Genomic DNA, 16343 nt, shown 5'->3' on the forward strand with positions numbered 1-16343 from the left:
GGTTTGCCTTTGGTTGCCTCCGATCGAATCCACATCGCTGGGAAACCAGGCAATGCTGGATAGATCATGTTCTGCAGCTAGGTTGCATCCGAGCCACATGATTATCAGGGAACACAGCACGAGGCAGCATGTATTTCCTAAACCGTGCGCCCCTGCGTCTGGATGACGTACCCTCGAATGGACCTCGATCAAGGCCCCGATCGAGAACTTCTTGTACCTTGCACCGGGCTCTAGAACGGATCTAAACTAGATAGGTTGGTACTTGCAGCATCAGGCTGCCCAGAAATGCGACCACCGGGGTGCGAAGTAGACTTGTCATGGTATGCATGAGGATTCTTGTTTCTATCTCGTTGGACCAGAGCAGTTGCCTGAGCATATGAGGCAGGTCTGGTAGTAAAGCTATCAGGAATGAGGGCAAGCTCTACTAAGTAAGTTCTATCGTAGTTTGGTATGTGTTACTGGAGGCGGTTGCTCCAATCTACAACTCCATTTTAGACCGCAAAATAAAACACAATAGATAGTATTCTTTATCTCCCAGAGAACATATTCTAGTGTTCCTCCTCTTGAACGATGCGCTTGTCTATGAGGTCCATCTCTCCAAAAGCCTCCTTGACTCCATCGCTCTCGAGAGTCCTCTTGTACCACGCCATGATTCCGGGATATGCATGGCGCATTTCTTTATCAATAACAAACTTGAATCCCCAGTATAGTGCTGAAGCCATGCTGATATCCGCCAGGCTTAGCTTGGCATCTGTTGCCACCCACACACGTTCTTTTATGTGTCCTTCGAGACAATTGAGACCCCGTTCGAGCTTCTCGAGGTTGATCGTCTCGATCTTCTGATCGAAGATCCTTCGCCCAACTCGCCACAAAACCAGTGGCAATATAGGCTCCATGATCTCATTATTCGCCATGCAAATCCATTGTCGGATGATCGTGCGCTCTGCGATGTTGTGGCCGAGGAGTTGTTCGTAAAAAGGCCCCGACTCAGCAACATACTGGGCTATAGCATCAGACTCGAAAATCTTCAGTCCATCTGCCGTTCGGAAGGCAGGGACCTTTCCCATCGGGTAGTCTGCGAGGAACTCTGGTGTCTTGTTGTCGCGTCTGAGGACAAAATCAGGCGTAACGTCCAATTCCAGGTTGTTCATATTTGCGACGGCCATGATCTAGGGATGTTTTAGACCGGACGTAGAAATGCTAGTGACACATACCTTCATTGCCCGCGGATTGGGCATAAAATTGAAAGTGTAAAGCAAACCGAGGGGAGGCATTTTGCATGGAACAGGGTAGAGGGAATCAGGAGATTTCTCGTAAGAGTTTATCAAGAATGACGATGCAGAGGTCTCCCATATGTGGTTTTGCAGGAAGCATGCCGTCTTATAGACCTGCAAGAGTGTTCCGATACGAAAGTTTTATTCCTGTTCATGGATCGAACCAGTCCCGATTTGTACGGAGGTTCAACCTTTCTCAACGCACTGCATGAGGAATGCGCAGGAGACGTTATTCGGCGGGATGGAAGCCGATGACGGATTACTACATCGGGTAATAATGGACATTGTTCAGACCCCGCGATCATCCACCGCAGCCTTGACCATACTGATTCTCCGACAACTGAGCATTCTTACTCCAGACCATCGGAAGCCGATCCATCAATTCTCTTCCACACCAACTCCGGCTTTTGGAAAACACCCTAGTCGATCATTAAAACTTATGCAAGCCAGGCTGGAGGGGAATGAGTGTGCCTTACTTCCAAATTGACAAAGGCAGGGCATGACAGAGTGAGCTGGTTGTCAGAGAGGGTAACCAATCTTTGCTGAATTGACCCATCCATTCCGGGCTCAGAGGACACCTCCAGGCGATGTTTTACCATAACAGCCCCATCAGGTTGCTCCTCACACCAGTAGCGGCCGGTGTATGCCAGGAGATCATGGATGGTGTGCTTCACTTTCTTGGTGACTGCCGGCACAAGCTGGACCGCCATATACCCGTTTGGTGCATATGTGATAATCCCACGGGATCCTTGCCCCATTGGATGGATGGTCACTCCGCTGTCTTGCACCTCTGACCGGTATTCGAGAAGCGACCATGAGCCGACTAGGGATTGTTGGGTACGAGATGCCGATGTCATCTGGGGATACTGGGCGTCAAACGTGTGTATTGAGAGAAGGATGAGGAACCTTACAGTGTGATATTCGGATGTTTTGCTAGTGTGGTAGTGGTACTATTTGAAAAGATGACAGACGGAGATGATTGAGAAGTATTTGTAGATTTGCCGGTCTGGACCGCGGTCTGATTCTTAAGCTAACTATGCCAGTAGGTTCCTATCCAAGATCGGCCGCATGCACCATTCGCCGAATACACTCAATGATTTCAACAGTAATCTTTTCATCCCAAGGAATGGTATGGCCACCTTTATGCACCACCTCTTCTCGGTCGAAGGATTGACACATGCGCGCCAAACCTTGAGACTGAGCGTAGTATGGGTCCTGACTAGAGTAGACATGAACAGTGGGGAGGCAAAGCTCCGTGGAACTACCTGACTCGTATCGGCGAAGAAAGCGTTGCCCCAGCTGTCCTGGATACTTGTCTCGATCTAGGAGTTCGGGGATGGTTTCCTGTATCTCCCCTGAGACGTCCTCGCCGGTGACCTCATCCTGAAAGCTTCCGTCCTCCAAGGGGCAAAAACAGGAGGACCCCACATCGAACGGCATACTGGCACAGAAGAACACTGCGCATTTGACTGGTGGCTCGGGGTTTGACTTCGAAAGCAGGTAGGATGCAGCCAGCGACGCCCCTTGTGAGAACCCCATGATGCCATCAAAGGGGCCTTCAGTGTCCAGAGCCTGGTCGATCACTTCATACGCAGCATGCAGCTGGTCTGGAGTGGGGAGCGAGAAGAACGAATAGTATGGACCGTCTGCCACGCCTTCGACACCTATGCGACGATGAGACTTTGACGTGACGTATTTTCATCAGACTCACCTGGTCCTGCCTCAGAAGGAATATCGCCCTGAAGAAAGACAAACTCATAACGGGAGCCCAAACCAGCGGTTAGGGCCGATAACTGGGTCTCAAAAACCTGCGCGCTGGAGCCGATTCCATGGAGGCAGAGGAAACGCATGCTGATGGGTTTTGGTGATGCGAAGGAACGAACTGCAGGTAGAATTTGCCTCTTTACGTTTACCTGATCGATTGAGTTCGATTATAAATGGCCAGACTTCTATATCAGGATATGACGGGTTCTGCGACTGTCTTAATAAGGCATTGAGGTGGTCATCGATATACTTTCGGATACTATAAACCAGGTTTTCGGAACCTTTCTATCGTGAGAAGGAGCCAATCACATTGAGTATATATGTGTTATGAAATGGATGAGGTATGTGGACTGCCGGAAACAGGTAAAGACTCTCTTGAATCAGTCAATCTAGCATCATGGTGTTCAAGGAGCCCACGCTCATGTGATGATGATGCTGTACAGTGCAAGGAGAAGTCAAGTGTTATTCCAAGTTCTTCATACGCGACAATGGAGTGTGCAGGTGGGCCTGTAAATCCACGGTTGAGTTGTATGTATTACGGTCACGAACATGTCGCCCGTAAAACTCAAGACAACAAGGATTCAGTCCCCGAATGGATTGGTGCATACTTGCTGCAGGGACTATCACTATATGAATGATATATAAGAGATACTGTGTCTAAGACGGCTTTAGGGACCAAGGAATCGGCCATGAACAGTTTTCAGAATTGACTCGATAACCCCAAGACCTGGAAATTAGCTAAAAATCACAATGACAGACACAGAGGAAACCAAGATCACGCCCATTGCCATCGTCGGCTGTGGAGGTCGATTTCCCGGGGATGCGTCCAACCCTGACCTTCTTTGGGAAATACTCATGGACGCAAAAAGCACCCTGTCAGATACGCCCAAAGATCGTTTCAATGCGGACGCCTTCTACCATCCGCAGCCCAGTCGGCCAGGGTCTCAGAACTTCAAGGCTGCTCACTTCATGAACCGCGTGATTGACGCTTTCGATGCGCCTTTTTTCTCCATCACGCCATCAGAGGCAAAGGCAATGGATCCCCAGCAGCGAATGTGCTTGGAAGTTGCGTACGAGGCGATGGAAAACGGTGTGTCTACCCAGCTACAGACCGCCAGATGTGTACTCGCCCGCTAATTCCACTCAGCGGGTATTACCCTCAGCAAGGCCTCCGGGTCTCAGACTTCATGTTACGTGGGATGCTTCAACCACGATTATCAGAATATCATTAACAGGGACCCCGAGACCCTGCCTTTCTACAATGCAACCGGGACGGAGGCTTCGTGTCTTTCCAACCGCGTGTCGTGGTTCTTTAACCTGACAGGTCCAAGTATGACAGTTGATACGGCGTGCTCGTCATCGCTAGTGGCCCTTCATCTCGCGTGCCAGAGCATTCGAAGTGGGGAGTCAGAGATGGTAGGTTAATGATTTATGTGTCAGACAGAGCGTGGCTAAGAGATATAGGCCCTCGCCGGCGGAGTGAATATTATATCATCGACAGAAATGAACATGCAGCTGTCAAATCTGCAGATGATATCGCCGGAGGGCAAGTCCAAGACGTTCGATGCAAAAGCTGACGGATACGGCCGTGGTGAAGGAACGTGTTTCGTCGTGGTCAAATCCCTCGAGAAGGCGATCGAGGACAATGACGTGATCAGGGCAGTTATCTGCAACACTGGTAGTAACCAGGATGGAAACACTCCGGGTCTAACCTTGCCTTCAAGAAGCATGCAAGAAGCCTTGATACGTAAGGTATATGACGAGGTGGGCCTGAATATGGAAGAAACCGGTTACTTCGAAGCCCATGTGAGTTTCCAGGACGCTGCGATAGTGGGTGAGGCTGTGCTAAGAAAACCAAGGGCACCGGTACTGTCGCAGGCGACTCTACAGAGACGCGAGCCTTAGGCGAGACAATCGGCAAATCGAGGCTACCAGGCCAGCCACTTTGGGTGGGATCGATCAAGGCCAACATCGGGCACCTCGAAGGAGCCAGCGGATTAGCAGCATTAATCAAGACGATCTATGTTCTGGAGAAAGGAATTATACCCCCACAGATATGGTACGAAGACACCAACCCTCGTATACGCCTCAAAGAATGGAATCTCGCTGTGCCGACGGAAGTAACGCAATGGCCATATCCGGGACCACGAAGGGCCAGCGTGAACTCGTTCGGATTTGCCGGAGCAAATGCCCACGCTATTCTGGAAGATGCAGCTTCCTATCTCAAAAGAAGCGGCAAGACTGGTCGCCATATCTCCAAGGCCGCGGAAGAGTCCTCCCACAGCCCGACAAGATCCCAGGTGTCTGATGACTCGGGCTTCTCAACGGTGGACGATGAAATCTCCAACGTTAAGGCGTTTCCAAAGCTGGTCGTGTGGTCCGCTCACGAGCAAGGCGGGTTGAACCGTATTTCTGACTCCTGGAAGGAGTACTTGAGTATGAAAACTAGCATGTACAGTCAACCGGAACAGTACAGACTTCTCAGGGACCTCGCGTATACGGCATCAAAAAAGCGCACTCAGTTCCCATGGAGGTCGTTTGCTGTCTGCTCTAATCCTGAGGAACTCGCCACTGGACAGGTAGATATAGCTCCACCTGTGCGAACATCCCAAAAACCAAAACTTGCCTTTGTTTTCACCGGCCAGGGGGCACAGCACTACGCCATGGGTCGGCGACTGATGGCATACGACGCCTACGCTGAGAGCTTGCGTGCGGCCGATAAATACCTGGATTCACTCGGCTGCCCGTGGTCGCTCGTACAGGAGCTTTTACGTGACGCAGAGTCCTCACGGATCAACCCAGCTGAATTTAGCCAGCCTCTCTGCATTGCAGTGCAGGTGGCGTTGGTTGATCTTTTGCGAAGCTTAGGCGTCTGGCCACCGGAACTCGTGATCGGACATTCCGGGGGAGAAACAGCCGCCGCGTACGCCAAGGGTGCTCTGACTAGGGAATCGGCCTGGAAAGTTGCATATCACCGTGGACGTGTATGCTCCATCGTGCCGGACGCTAATCCAGAGCTAGAGCTGGATGGTGACATGCTGGCCGCTGGGATCAGCGAGGAGACCGCCAAGGAATACATAAAAGACGTCAAGGATGTGCATGGCGGAGAGCTGGTTGTGGCTTGCGTCAACAGCCCAACCAGCGTGACTTTTTCTGGCGACGTCCCTGTCATCATCGAAGCAGAAAAGCTCATCAAAGCTGATGGCCATCTAGCCAAGAGACTGGGGGTGAATCGAGCCTATCACTCAGGCCATATGAAGGTGGTTGCGGACATGTACCACGATCTCCTGAAAGACGTCAAAGGCCTTCCAGAAACTCCTGACTCGCCGAAAATGTACTCTTGTGTGACTGGGGAGCTCATTGATAATGCTGACCTCGGTGGAGAGTATTGGGTGACCAATCTTCTAAACCAGGTCAAGTTCTCGCAGGCCATGACCGGCCTCATCACCCACTCCAATAACCGCAGAGCGAAACAAAACAGAGGATATTGCTCTGTCAACATAATGTTGGAGGTTGGTCCCCATGGGGCTCTTCAAGGCCCTGTGAAGCAGAATCTGAAAGCAGCAGACGCTCAGTGTACCACTATATCGGTGTTGGACCGCAAAAAGGACGCAGCCCAGAGCCTCCTGGAAGCAATGGGTGTGCTGTTTCAACATGGATATCAGTCGGACATTGCAGCAGCAAACTGTCCTGATTCGAACGACATACCGAAACCTCTGGTTGATCTTCCACCATATCCATGGAACCACTCGAACCGCTACTGGCACGAGTCTGCCGTAGCATCTAGCTACCGCTTCAAGAAATTCCCGCGGAAGGACTTGCTTGGGCTGAGAGATAATGAAGACAACGACAATCATCCCCGTTGGCGTCACTTTCTACGTCTCTCCGAGAATCCATGGATGGAAGATCACCAGGTTCAGGGAAAAGTCATTTACCCAGCTGCAGGAATGCTCGCAATGGCTCTGGAGGCATCGAGAGAAATCGCGGACGCTGACAGGGCTGTTGAGAATTTTGAATTGCGCGATGTCTCAATAAAGGCGGCTATCATGATCCCCTCTGGCGAAGAAGGAGTTGAAACCATGCTTCACATGCATCCCCGGGCAAGCGCAGGCCAGGACACCGGATTAGCACGGAAGGAATTTTCCATCTACTCACGGCAGGCACATAATCCCTGGACGCTCAATTGCACAGGGCTTGTGCGCATTCAGTACAAGTTTGATGCTAGCACGGAGTGGTTCGTGGACGAGACCAAGGAAGCTAGCGCAATGTACCGTTCTGGGTACCAGCGTGCGCGCCAGAATTGTCGGCAATCCATCCGTACCGATGCTTTCTATTCCGAGCAATCTGAACTCGGTCTTGAGTTTGGAGGAACATTCCAGAATGTCGAAGATATTCATACGAGCGGAAGAGAGATGGTGTGTGCTGTCCGTACTCCGAACGTCAGGCAGCACATGCCTCACGGCTTCACCCATGACCATTTGATCCACCCATGCACACTCGATCCCATAGTGCATTCCTGCCTTGCGATCCTGAATGGCGGGGAGTTCGAGAAGGGCGCATCTGTGCCAATATCTATCGGCCGCATGATGGTATCTGCAAATGTCTCCGCAGAACCGGGGACAATATTTAGCGTTCACTCCACTGCGGAACCATATGGTCTGAGAGACGGAGAAGTGACGATCAAAGCTTCCACCACCGAATGGGAGAGTCCCCAGATCATGTTCGATCAACTCAGGATAACTCGTCTGGGAGGCGGAAAGTCCAAGAATGAGGGTTCAGACGGAATGAGGAAAATCGCTAGCAAGATACATTGGGACGTGGATGTCTCGTATCTGAAAGCCATGAGGCACACTTCTCACAATTCTCCTAAGGAAATTGGGGAGGCAGTAGGCTCATTAGAGTCGTTTGTTCGACTGCTTGGCCATAAACACCCCGATTTGAAGGTCCTCGAGGTGGGTGCAGGAACTGGGGAGATTACTGAAACTCTTCTCAATGCGCTGAAGGGTCGCGACGATGAGTCCACTCCTTGGTTGCAGCTGTACAGGGCAGCGACAGAAAATGCAGAGGACGTGAAAAGTTTGGAAAAGATTTCCAACGCATGGGGACCATATTTCAGAGCTATGCAGCTTGAAACTAATCGAAGCTGGGAAGAGCAAGCCCTGCAGCCTCAGGACTTCGACTGCATCATTATCAGGGCAAACGTCGAGTCGAACGATACCGATGCGCTTCTTGAAAAGGCTCGGTCTTTCCTGAAGGATCAAGGAAGCCTAATCATCCTCCCATCGGAACTTTTTGCCGACTCTCAAGATTCTTGGGACCAGCAGCTCCGGAAGCATAACTTCAAAGGGATCGATTATGCAGTGATTGAGGAATATAGCTCGGTACAATCACTGCCTTTCCTGGTTTCTTCTCCGGACACTGGACCTGGTCGTATCCTAGATGAAGTTCTCATTGTTGGTCCATCACACCCTGGCCCCCTGTTCGAAAGTTTGAAGCAGCAATTGCAACCTCACGGCGTTGAGCCAGTCTATACAACCCTGTGCCACACCCAAGGCATGGACCTTTCGACCAAGCACTGCGTAATCACGTCTGACTTGGAGCGTCCAATCTTGTTCGACATATCGGCGAAGAATTTCCTCCTACTGAAGCGACTTTTGCTCGAATCACAGAGCATACTTTGGGTGACTTCGGGAGCAACTATAGAGTGCAGGGAGCCAAAAGCCTCTCTGGTCACTGGACTCGTTCGCAGTATAAACCAAGAGCATCCGGAACTCTCATTGACGACGCTTGACGTCGACCCTAGCCGGAATGACAATGAAGGGGATGCCAATATCATTATCCAGCTTCTCCAGCGTGCTGCGGCAGGAGATACTGATCACGAGTTCTCCGTCCGAGATGGGCTTCTCCAGATTCCGCGTATTCGACTCGATCGTGAACTCAATCACTACTCGTCTGTTCTTCGAGACGGGCCAAGACCGGAGCCCGGGCCGTTGCAGCAGCAGGGCAGAAACCTCGCTCTGCGTCTCGGGGTCCCTGGGAACGTCGACTCTGTTTATTTTATGGACAACCCACCTACGCAGTCGCCTCTCGCAGCAGACGATGTCGAGATAGAAGTCAAGGCAACTGGGCTCAGCGCGCTTGACCTTCAGTCGGCCATAGATCAGGCCCGTGACCCCGCATTTGGTTATGAATGCAGTGGAGTCATCAAGGATGTTGGGTCCAATGTGGCGGATTTCACACCGGGGAATCGGGTCATGACCTGGTGCACGGGAGCCTTCGCTAACACGGTCCGGAGTCCAGCATGTCTGGTACAGCGTATGTTGATCGGGATGTCATTTGAGACAGCGGCCGCGCTCCCGATAAACTACTGCACAGCATACCAGGCGTTAGTAGAATGTGCACGGCTAGTTGATGGCGAGAAGGTACTCGTCCATTCAGCGGCCAGCGGCGTTGGCCAAGCGGCGATTATGATCGCGCAGAATCTCGGTGCAGAAGTATATGTCACTGTTGGGTCCGAGGCGAAACGGTCTCACCTCATGGAGACGTATGGCCTTCAAGAGGATCATGTCTTCTATAGCCGTGGAGTCGACTTTTTACACGGCATCCTGCGTGTCACACAATCCGTGGGCGTGGACGTCGTCGTAAACTGTTTGTCGGGCGAGTCAGTCCGGCACTCTGGGGCATGCTTGGCTCCATTTGGACGCTTTATTGAGATAGGACAGAAGCCTTCCGGTAGGCAATGCCATGATACTGGAGTTTGGGCTCTTACTAACTCATCCCAGCAGAGCATACGGACCTCGGTGCGCTTGCTACTAGGAATCTCTCTTACCATGTGGTGGACATCAATGGCCTCCGCAACGCGAATCCCAACCGGGCATCGAAACTGTTCAAGAAGGCCATGGGATTCTGTCTAGAAAAGGGCTGTCAGCCGGCGTCTCCTCTCCAAGTCAAGGGATTCTCCGAGATAGCGGATGGTTTGCGGCTTCTCCGCGGTGGCAACCAAATGGGCAAAGTGGTGTTCAAAGCCACAGGTTCTGAAACGGTTATGGCCATTCCACCTCCCATAAAACCGATAGAATTCCTGTCTGATGCCTCTTATATCATTGTCGGAGGATTTGGTGGCCTCGGACAACACATTGCTAAGTGGATGGCTGGAAATGGCGCGCGGCATCTAATCTTCCTATCGAGGAGCGGTGGCAACCGCTTAGAAGCAAAAAAGCTGATAGCGGATATCGAGGCCCAGGGGGCAAATGTCACAGCATATCAGTGTGATATCAGCAACTTCGAGCAGGTCCAACAAGTGATGAACGAGATTACGGCAGATGGCCGACCACCGGTTCGGGGAGTCGTTCAAGCCGCCATGTCGCTTGCAGTAAGTTCCTTCACAGACCGGAATGATCATTTGGGATCATCTCTAACTTCCTTCGCAGGATGCAACTTTTAGGCAAATGACGCCTAAGCAGTGGGAGCTGAGCACGAACACGAAAGCGCGTGGGACATGGAACATCCACTTAACCACACCTAGAGATCTGGACTTTTTCATCATGTTGTCGTCGGTCTCTGGGATCATTGGACTGCGGGGCCAAGCAAACTATGCTGCTGGTAGGTCGTTCTTTGTCTTCGGTGTTTGCTGGGTTTAGCTGACACGCGCTAGGTAACACATTCTTGGATGCACTGGCGCGTCACCGCCGGGCTCAAGGTATGGCGGCTATGGCAATTGATGTCGGTGCTGTGTTTGACGTGGGATACATGGCCGAGAAATCCGACATGAAGGAGATGATGCGAAACTTGGGATTTATTGGACTCACTGGGGCTGAGCTCGTGGGTATCCTTCAGACCGGCATTGGTAATGGAGATGTCCACGATCCAGACAGTGCTCAGGTTATCTTGGGTCTCGCATCAGGTGGATATCTTGCTGCTGAAGGGATCGATATGCCATACTACTTCTCTGATTCGAAGATGGCGCACCTCAAACGAATCGGCGCGACTGGTGAAGGTGAAGGTGCTTCTGGTCCTGGCTTATCGGAACAGCTCGGGAAAGCAACCAATCGTGCGGCCGCTGCAGAAGCAGTCTCTGAGGCCCTCCGGGCCAGACTCGCCAAACAAATGATGGTTGATGTTGACGACGTTGATGGGTCGAAACCGGTCAGTGGGTATGGTGTGGATAGTCTGACAGCGGTGGATATTCGAGCGTGGACTATGAAGGAGGCGCAAGCTGATATCTCCATCCTGGACATTGTGAACAATTCGTCCATCATGTCCTTGGCGGAGACTATTGTTGGAAACTCGAAGATCATGGCAAATAAGAACCTGGAGGAGTAGTTGGTGGATGCGAGAATATATTTCGATTTCAGCGGGTTGATTTGGCGTTCGAGCGTTGCACTGCAATGAGCGACCATCTTTTGATATATGCTCTCTAATTCAGCATCTTATTGTACCAACAAGAATAGTAAATAGTATATTCGAACAGCGCGGGCAGTTTCAGTTACATATCCCATATCTGGCCAACAACAACAACGCAGCACGTGATATGTGCTAATCCACGTGACCTGAACATCCCCTTTAGGCGACAAAAAAAAAGGATGCTGTAGAAGGACACCTTTACATCCTGATCAGACCCAATATGGAGAAGAAACCACCTCTCCCAGCTCGACCGTCTGCTGAGGCGACGTTCAACTCAGGGACAGGAAGAAATAACCCGTCTGCCTGGGACAGGGACAACGACACCCACAACCCCCCACCGCCATATTACTCCCCGTCGTCCGCGCCAGTCCTAGTGCACAGTCAAATATCCGACGCCGGGCCGCGCCAATCCCGCATCCTGCCCAAGCCCTGCGTCGTGCCCCGTACGTCTCCCTTTCCCTCAATCAGATCCCCCCTCAAAGTCAATAAGCTAATTATCATAGAAACCTCCCACACTCTCCACGGGAGCATCTACCGCCCGTTCGCACGGGCCTACGCGCCCGATCTGGGGGACCATGGCATCTCCGCGTCGGATTTTCTGGCTTTCATCGACGGCCTGAACGAGGTGTGGCTGGCGCATCCGTATCTCCAGGCAACTAGCGCGGCGAGCAGTCTGCTCGGGTTGCTCCCGCTGCTGGAGACGCAGCTGGTTGCGGTGGGCGTGCAGGTGGCCGCGGAGTATGGGTCTGTCAAGGTGTCTCAGCTGCGCACGCAGGCGTACATGAAGCTGGCCAATGAGCAGCTGTTCGCGCCGCGGAGGCTGCGGGTGCAGGTGCTTACAACTAAGGTTATGATGGAGGAAGTGGGGATCCCGGGGGAGGTGTTGGAGCTTGCGCCTGTGTCGTCTAAGAGGGATGAGGAGGGGGATGATGTGTTTGCTAATACGGAAGGGGATGCAGGGGAGGGGAGTTTTTCTGGGAAGGGGACGAAGGAGGCCAAAGGCGGGAGTGAGAGGAAGTATGACCCCCAGATGAGACGGCTGGAGGCGATACGCGACTATGTCCTGCCTCTGACCTTTGCCGATGCGCTGCCGCTATCGGATAACTGGTTGAAGAGGGCGTCGGAGAAGCAGGAGCGGGTGTTTTCTGAGAAGCAGAATACGCGTCTTACTGAACAACGGGAAAAGGCGGCCAAGTTGGCTGCCGAGGCGGAGGCTATACAGCGCGAACTGGCTTCGCAGCTTGAAGAGGTGGAGGCTCTGAAGACCGCTGCGCGGGATCGAGCGAACGAGCGACTACAGGGCCCTCTGGGGGAGTCTATGCAGGGCCGGCTGATCGTGCAGGAGGACCTGGAGAAGGAGATGAAAAAATTGAATAAGAAAACAGACAAGCTGACAAAAGAAGGGGAGAAGAAGATCGGCAAGAAGCTCCAGAAGAGCGAAAAGGGGATTGAGCGCGCTGAGAAGCGAGAGGCGAAGATCGCGCAGAAGGTAATGTGGATAGTGGTGACGGGAGATGATGGCAGAGGATTTCAGGATCATCTCTGGGAAGACCTCGATTGCTGATATCTGACCTAATACCCTTGCCCCTAATTGATATTACAGTACATAGATGCACGCACATAACCACCTAATGATACTTTTATACAGACCTCCCTATCTCTTTACACCAATCCATGCGTATGTCACAGTACATACCGGAAGAACGGATTTTGCTTGTCTGTCAAATCGAGGAACGCAAGCTTGTCGCGTTCGCTCTCGTCAAGCTCCAGCTGGTCGCGTCGCCGATTCTCCCTCCATAAGACGACGTATAGTGCCGCCGCCGCCGCAATCGTAATGCAGTAGCAGATGATCATTCCCTTCCACAACTCGGGGTAGTGCTGACCCACGGTCTTGCTGTTGACTAGCTGAGGACCGATGATGTTTCCAACGGTGTAGGCGACGAACACACTGGCGGCCATGATGGTCTTCTTGGTTGCGCCGGCCACGTTGCTCGCCCCCAGCGTAATGATGAGACTGACGACAGGGCCGAAGAACCCGGTCAAGGCGTATCCGACAACTGGCGCGGCGGGCTTGTATCCCCATTCGGATTTCCAGATTATGATACAACCTGCGATGACGGGAAGACAGCAAGTGATCAGCATCGGGATGCGGGTGTTCGGGATACGAGAGGCGATGTATCCGCAGAGCGGGATGAAAATCAGACAGATGCCACCGACGGGGAACTGGAAGAGAATTGAATCCAGGGTATCGAATCCGAAAGTCGACACAATCAGTGGACCGAAGCCAGAAATGGCGCCGTTGATGGTGTACCTGAAGGAGAAATTAGACCGAATACGGACAAGTTAGGGATTGACTTACGCTGCCGCCATCATAATCGCCACCAGGTACAATTTGATGTCCAAGAAAGACTCCTTAATCTGGTCCCATTTGATCTTCTGGCATCGAACTCCGGTCTGTCCTTTTCGGAGACGTTCAACCGCGACGACTCGTTCCTCGGGAGTGAGAAACCAGGCAGAGACCGGAGAATCCGGCATGGCGGCACACCAGAGACCGAATAGAAATGTCAAGGCTCCTGCGAAGATGTAGATATACTGCCAGCGGCGCAGGGAGCCGGATTCAATCTGTCCAAATGCGTAATTCAGCGCTCCTCCGATGATAGTGAACCACCCAGTACCAGAGAACCACCATGCCTGACGCATGGCCTGCTCCTTCTGCGTGTAGTATCCACTGACGATGGTCATGAAGCCGGTAGGCACTACGCTCTCAACAAAGCCTGTTCTGTATTAGCAGCGATTTCCTTACATAGCAAGAATTGTGATTACCCAAGAAAAAGCGTTGGACGAACAGTCCGTGCCACGAGCGTACCCCTGCTGTGGCCGCACATGTAATGGCCCACAGCATCACGATCGGGGCGAAAATATGCTGAATCTTGAATCGCTGCAGGATAAACGTCATCGGGTACAGGCCGGCCAGCATGCCGAAATAGAACAACGACGTGGCCCAGCTGAGCCGGGTAGTGTCCTTGGACGGGGGAGTCGTCGTATGATCCATCACCAGGAGCTGGAGGTCGGTCGTCATGCCGAACAGGGTGGCACTTCCCAGAATGGCCTATCGGTATTAGCCGATAGTCGAGTATACAACCCTCGTGGGATGACACTCACTTTGTCCCAATAGACGAAGCCATAGCCTAGCACATATTAGCACTCTCAGGACAATAACGCCCAAATGAACGACATACCGATGAGCATGGCCGGCATAAAGAACATATCAATCTTCCGCAGCACGCGCTTCTCCACGGCGGGGTCGATGTCCATAGCTTGGTCGCCCACCACTGCCAAGGCTGCATCTTTCTCGAACGCAGGCCCTTCGGCAGAGTGGCAACGCTCAGGGTCGGCCGTTGCGCTGGGAACTTGAATCATGTTGAGCTTTCATGAGGTTCTGACAAAATCCCTGCATGTCGTAGGATAGAAAACTTAAATAAGATTGATGTCAAAAAATATACGAAAAAAAGATCCACCCATACTATGTCCTTTCGAGTAAAGCATGATTCTACTCCAGATAATCTCGGTGAGCGCTGTGGGTAAATCCGGACCGCGTGGGGCTTCATCTGTCGTCCCTAAAATTCCCGACAGGCACATTTTGCCTCAATGCAAGAAGCCTATATTGCGATGTTGGGAGAAATGTGTCTCCATTACTCGCTCTATCTGAATATGCTAGAGCCCCAAACAAGTTCATTCTGCATATGATGTCGGAAAGTGTTTAGGCGACTTTGCGGCGAACTATACTAAGGATACATAAAATTGCCCGATGTGGGCCGGACGATAGTGCTCCGCCATCAATGCCGAATCTAGAATGCAGTCAATCGAGGGTTTTCACTGCCGATTCTCGGTCGCAGAGAATACAGTCTTTAGAGGAGACACAATGAGACGACTCCAGATACATCAAGTATTACCACTGATATTAACTAGAGATTAGAACAGTGGGTATCAAATTAACATCACAAGTCTTCAGACCGGGTATTGCTAGTGGTGATCCCGTTGAGGAAGTGTAGAAGGATTTCACTGACGAGAAAATCCCTGGATCTGACCTGGGTATCCTGCCCAATGTGTTAATTCTCCTTTTGTCGTTCTTAGCTGATGATGGGTTGGTCTTCGTAGAACGGAGTGTTATGAGGCCATGTATCCCTTTTCTATCTCTATTCAGCAGGATATCAAACTGTTCCTCTGCCTGGCTACGCGATTAATCCATAAACCAGGCCTAATTTAGGTCGAAAGGGGTGATTAAAATGAGTACGCCCTTCCTCCTTCACTCCTTGAATGTCATACCTTCTATCATTACCGGCAATTAACAAGGAAGGTCATTAACTCCCAAATTTGTTCTTTGCACTTCTGGAATTTAGCTACTTAAAGCTCCCTTCACTCTCCAAGCTACCCCACAGCCGTACCAAACGAAAGAGTTCTTGATGCATCCTCTACATTATGGGACGCTCAGCTGGGACATAAAAATTGCCTCGCTTCTGCCTGTGGTTTTGCAGTCAGCTTTGGCTGCCCGCGCCAGAGACATCGGGCTGTCTCCGCAATATACGAAAGAATTTCTGAAGTATGAGGATATGAAGCTTGTCCTGGACAAAGCACCCATGCCGTCGACACAGGACCTAAAGGCGACCTTTTCGGCTGAAGTACGTGATTGACCAGAAGTAAGTTGATAACTAAGTATCCCTTGGCAATTTACTTATAGTCTAACCAGAAATCGGCTTAACAAGGATCGGACGATATTCATCGACCCTTTCAACGGCAAAAATGTTATCTGTATCGTCAAGCTACTCATTATACATTCGCTTCTTCTTGCCCTTGTAAAGGCGACAGGCCTTAGCGAGCTACTGGCTCTTACCATTCAACAGC

The 16343-nt window shown here is 51.5% G+C and overlaps 5 protein-coding genes across 5 annotated transcripts; 2 read left to right on the top strand and 3 right to left on the bottom strand.

Moving 5' to 3' along the window:
* Positions 1–548: 548 nt before the first annotated feature.
* On the bottom strand, positions 549–1274 carry ATEG_07280 (glutathione S-transferase family protein; the record flags this gene model as incomplete). The annotated part of the gene is made up of 2 exons (XM_001209966.1): positions 549–1169; positions 1215–1274. 2 exons carry the CDS (start codon positions 1272–1274, stop codon positions 549–551), a joined length of 681 nt encoding a protein of 226 aa, XP_001209966.1.
* A 437-nt stretch (positions 1275–1711) lies between these two features.
* Positions 1712–3124, bottom strand: ATEG_07281 (uncharacterized protein; the record flags this gene model as incomplete). The annotated part of the gene is made up of 3 exons (XM_001209967.1): positions 1712–2131; positions 2349–2938; positions 2986–3124. 3 exons carry the CDS (start codon positions 3122–3124, stop codon positions 1712–1714), a joined length of 1149 nt encoding a protein of 382 aa, XP_001209967.1.
* Positions 3125–3788: 664 nt separating this feature from the next.
* ATEG_07282 (uncharacterized protein) lies at positions 3789–11360 on the top strand (the record flags this gene model as incomplete). Its single annotated transcript, XM_001209968.1, has 8 exons — positions 3789–4128; positions 4186–4454; positions 4569–4844; positions 4898–9353; positions 9477–9770; positions 9821–10410; positions 10469–10640; positions 10693–11360. 8 exons carry the CDS (start codon positions 3789–3791, stop codon positions 11358–11360), a joined length of 7065 nt encoding a protein of 2354 aa, XP_001209968.1.
* A 301-nt stretch (positions 11361–11661) lies between these two features.
* ATEG_07283 (uncharacterized protein) lies at positions 11662–13005 on the top strand (the record flags this gene model as incomplete). The annotated part of the gene is made up of 2 exons (XM_001209969.1): positions 11662–11884; positions 11945–13005. The coding sequence occupies 2 exons, from the start codon at positions 11662–11664 to the stop codon at positions 13003–13005; spliced, it is 1284 nt and encodes a 427-aa protein (XP_001209969.1).
* Positions 13006–13124: 119 nt separating this feature from the next.
* ATEG_07284 (putative MFS transporter) lies at positions 13125–14861 on the bottom strand (the record flags this gene model as incomplete). Its single annotated transcript, XM_001209970.1, has 5 exons — positions 13125–13752; positions 13801–14215; positions 14265–14550; positions 14604–14629; positions 14681–14861. 5 exons carry the CDS (start codon positions 14859–14861, stop codon positions 13125–13127), a joined length of 1536 nt encoding a protein of 511 aa, XP_001209970.1.
* Between the last annotated feature and the right edge of the window lie 1482 nt (positions 14862–16343).

The sequence above is a fragment of the Aspergillus terreus genome, genomic scaffold (genome assembly GCF_000149615.1).
Source record: "Aspergillus terreus NIH2624 scaffold_10 genomic scaffold, whole genome shotgun sequence".
NCBI lineage: Eukaryota > Fungi > Ascomycota > Eurotiomycetes > Eurotiales > Aspergillaceae > Aspergillus > Aspergillus terreus.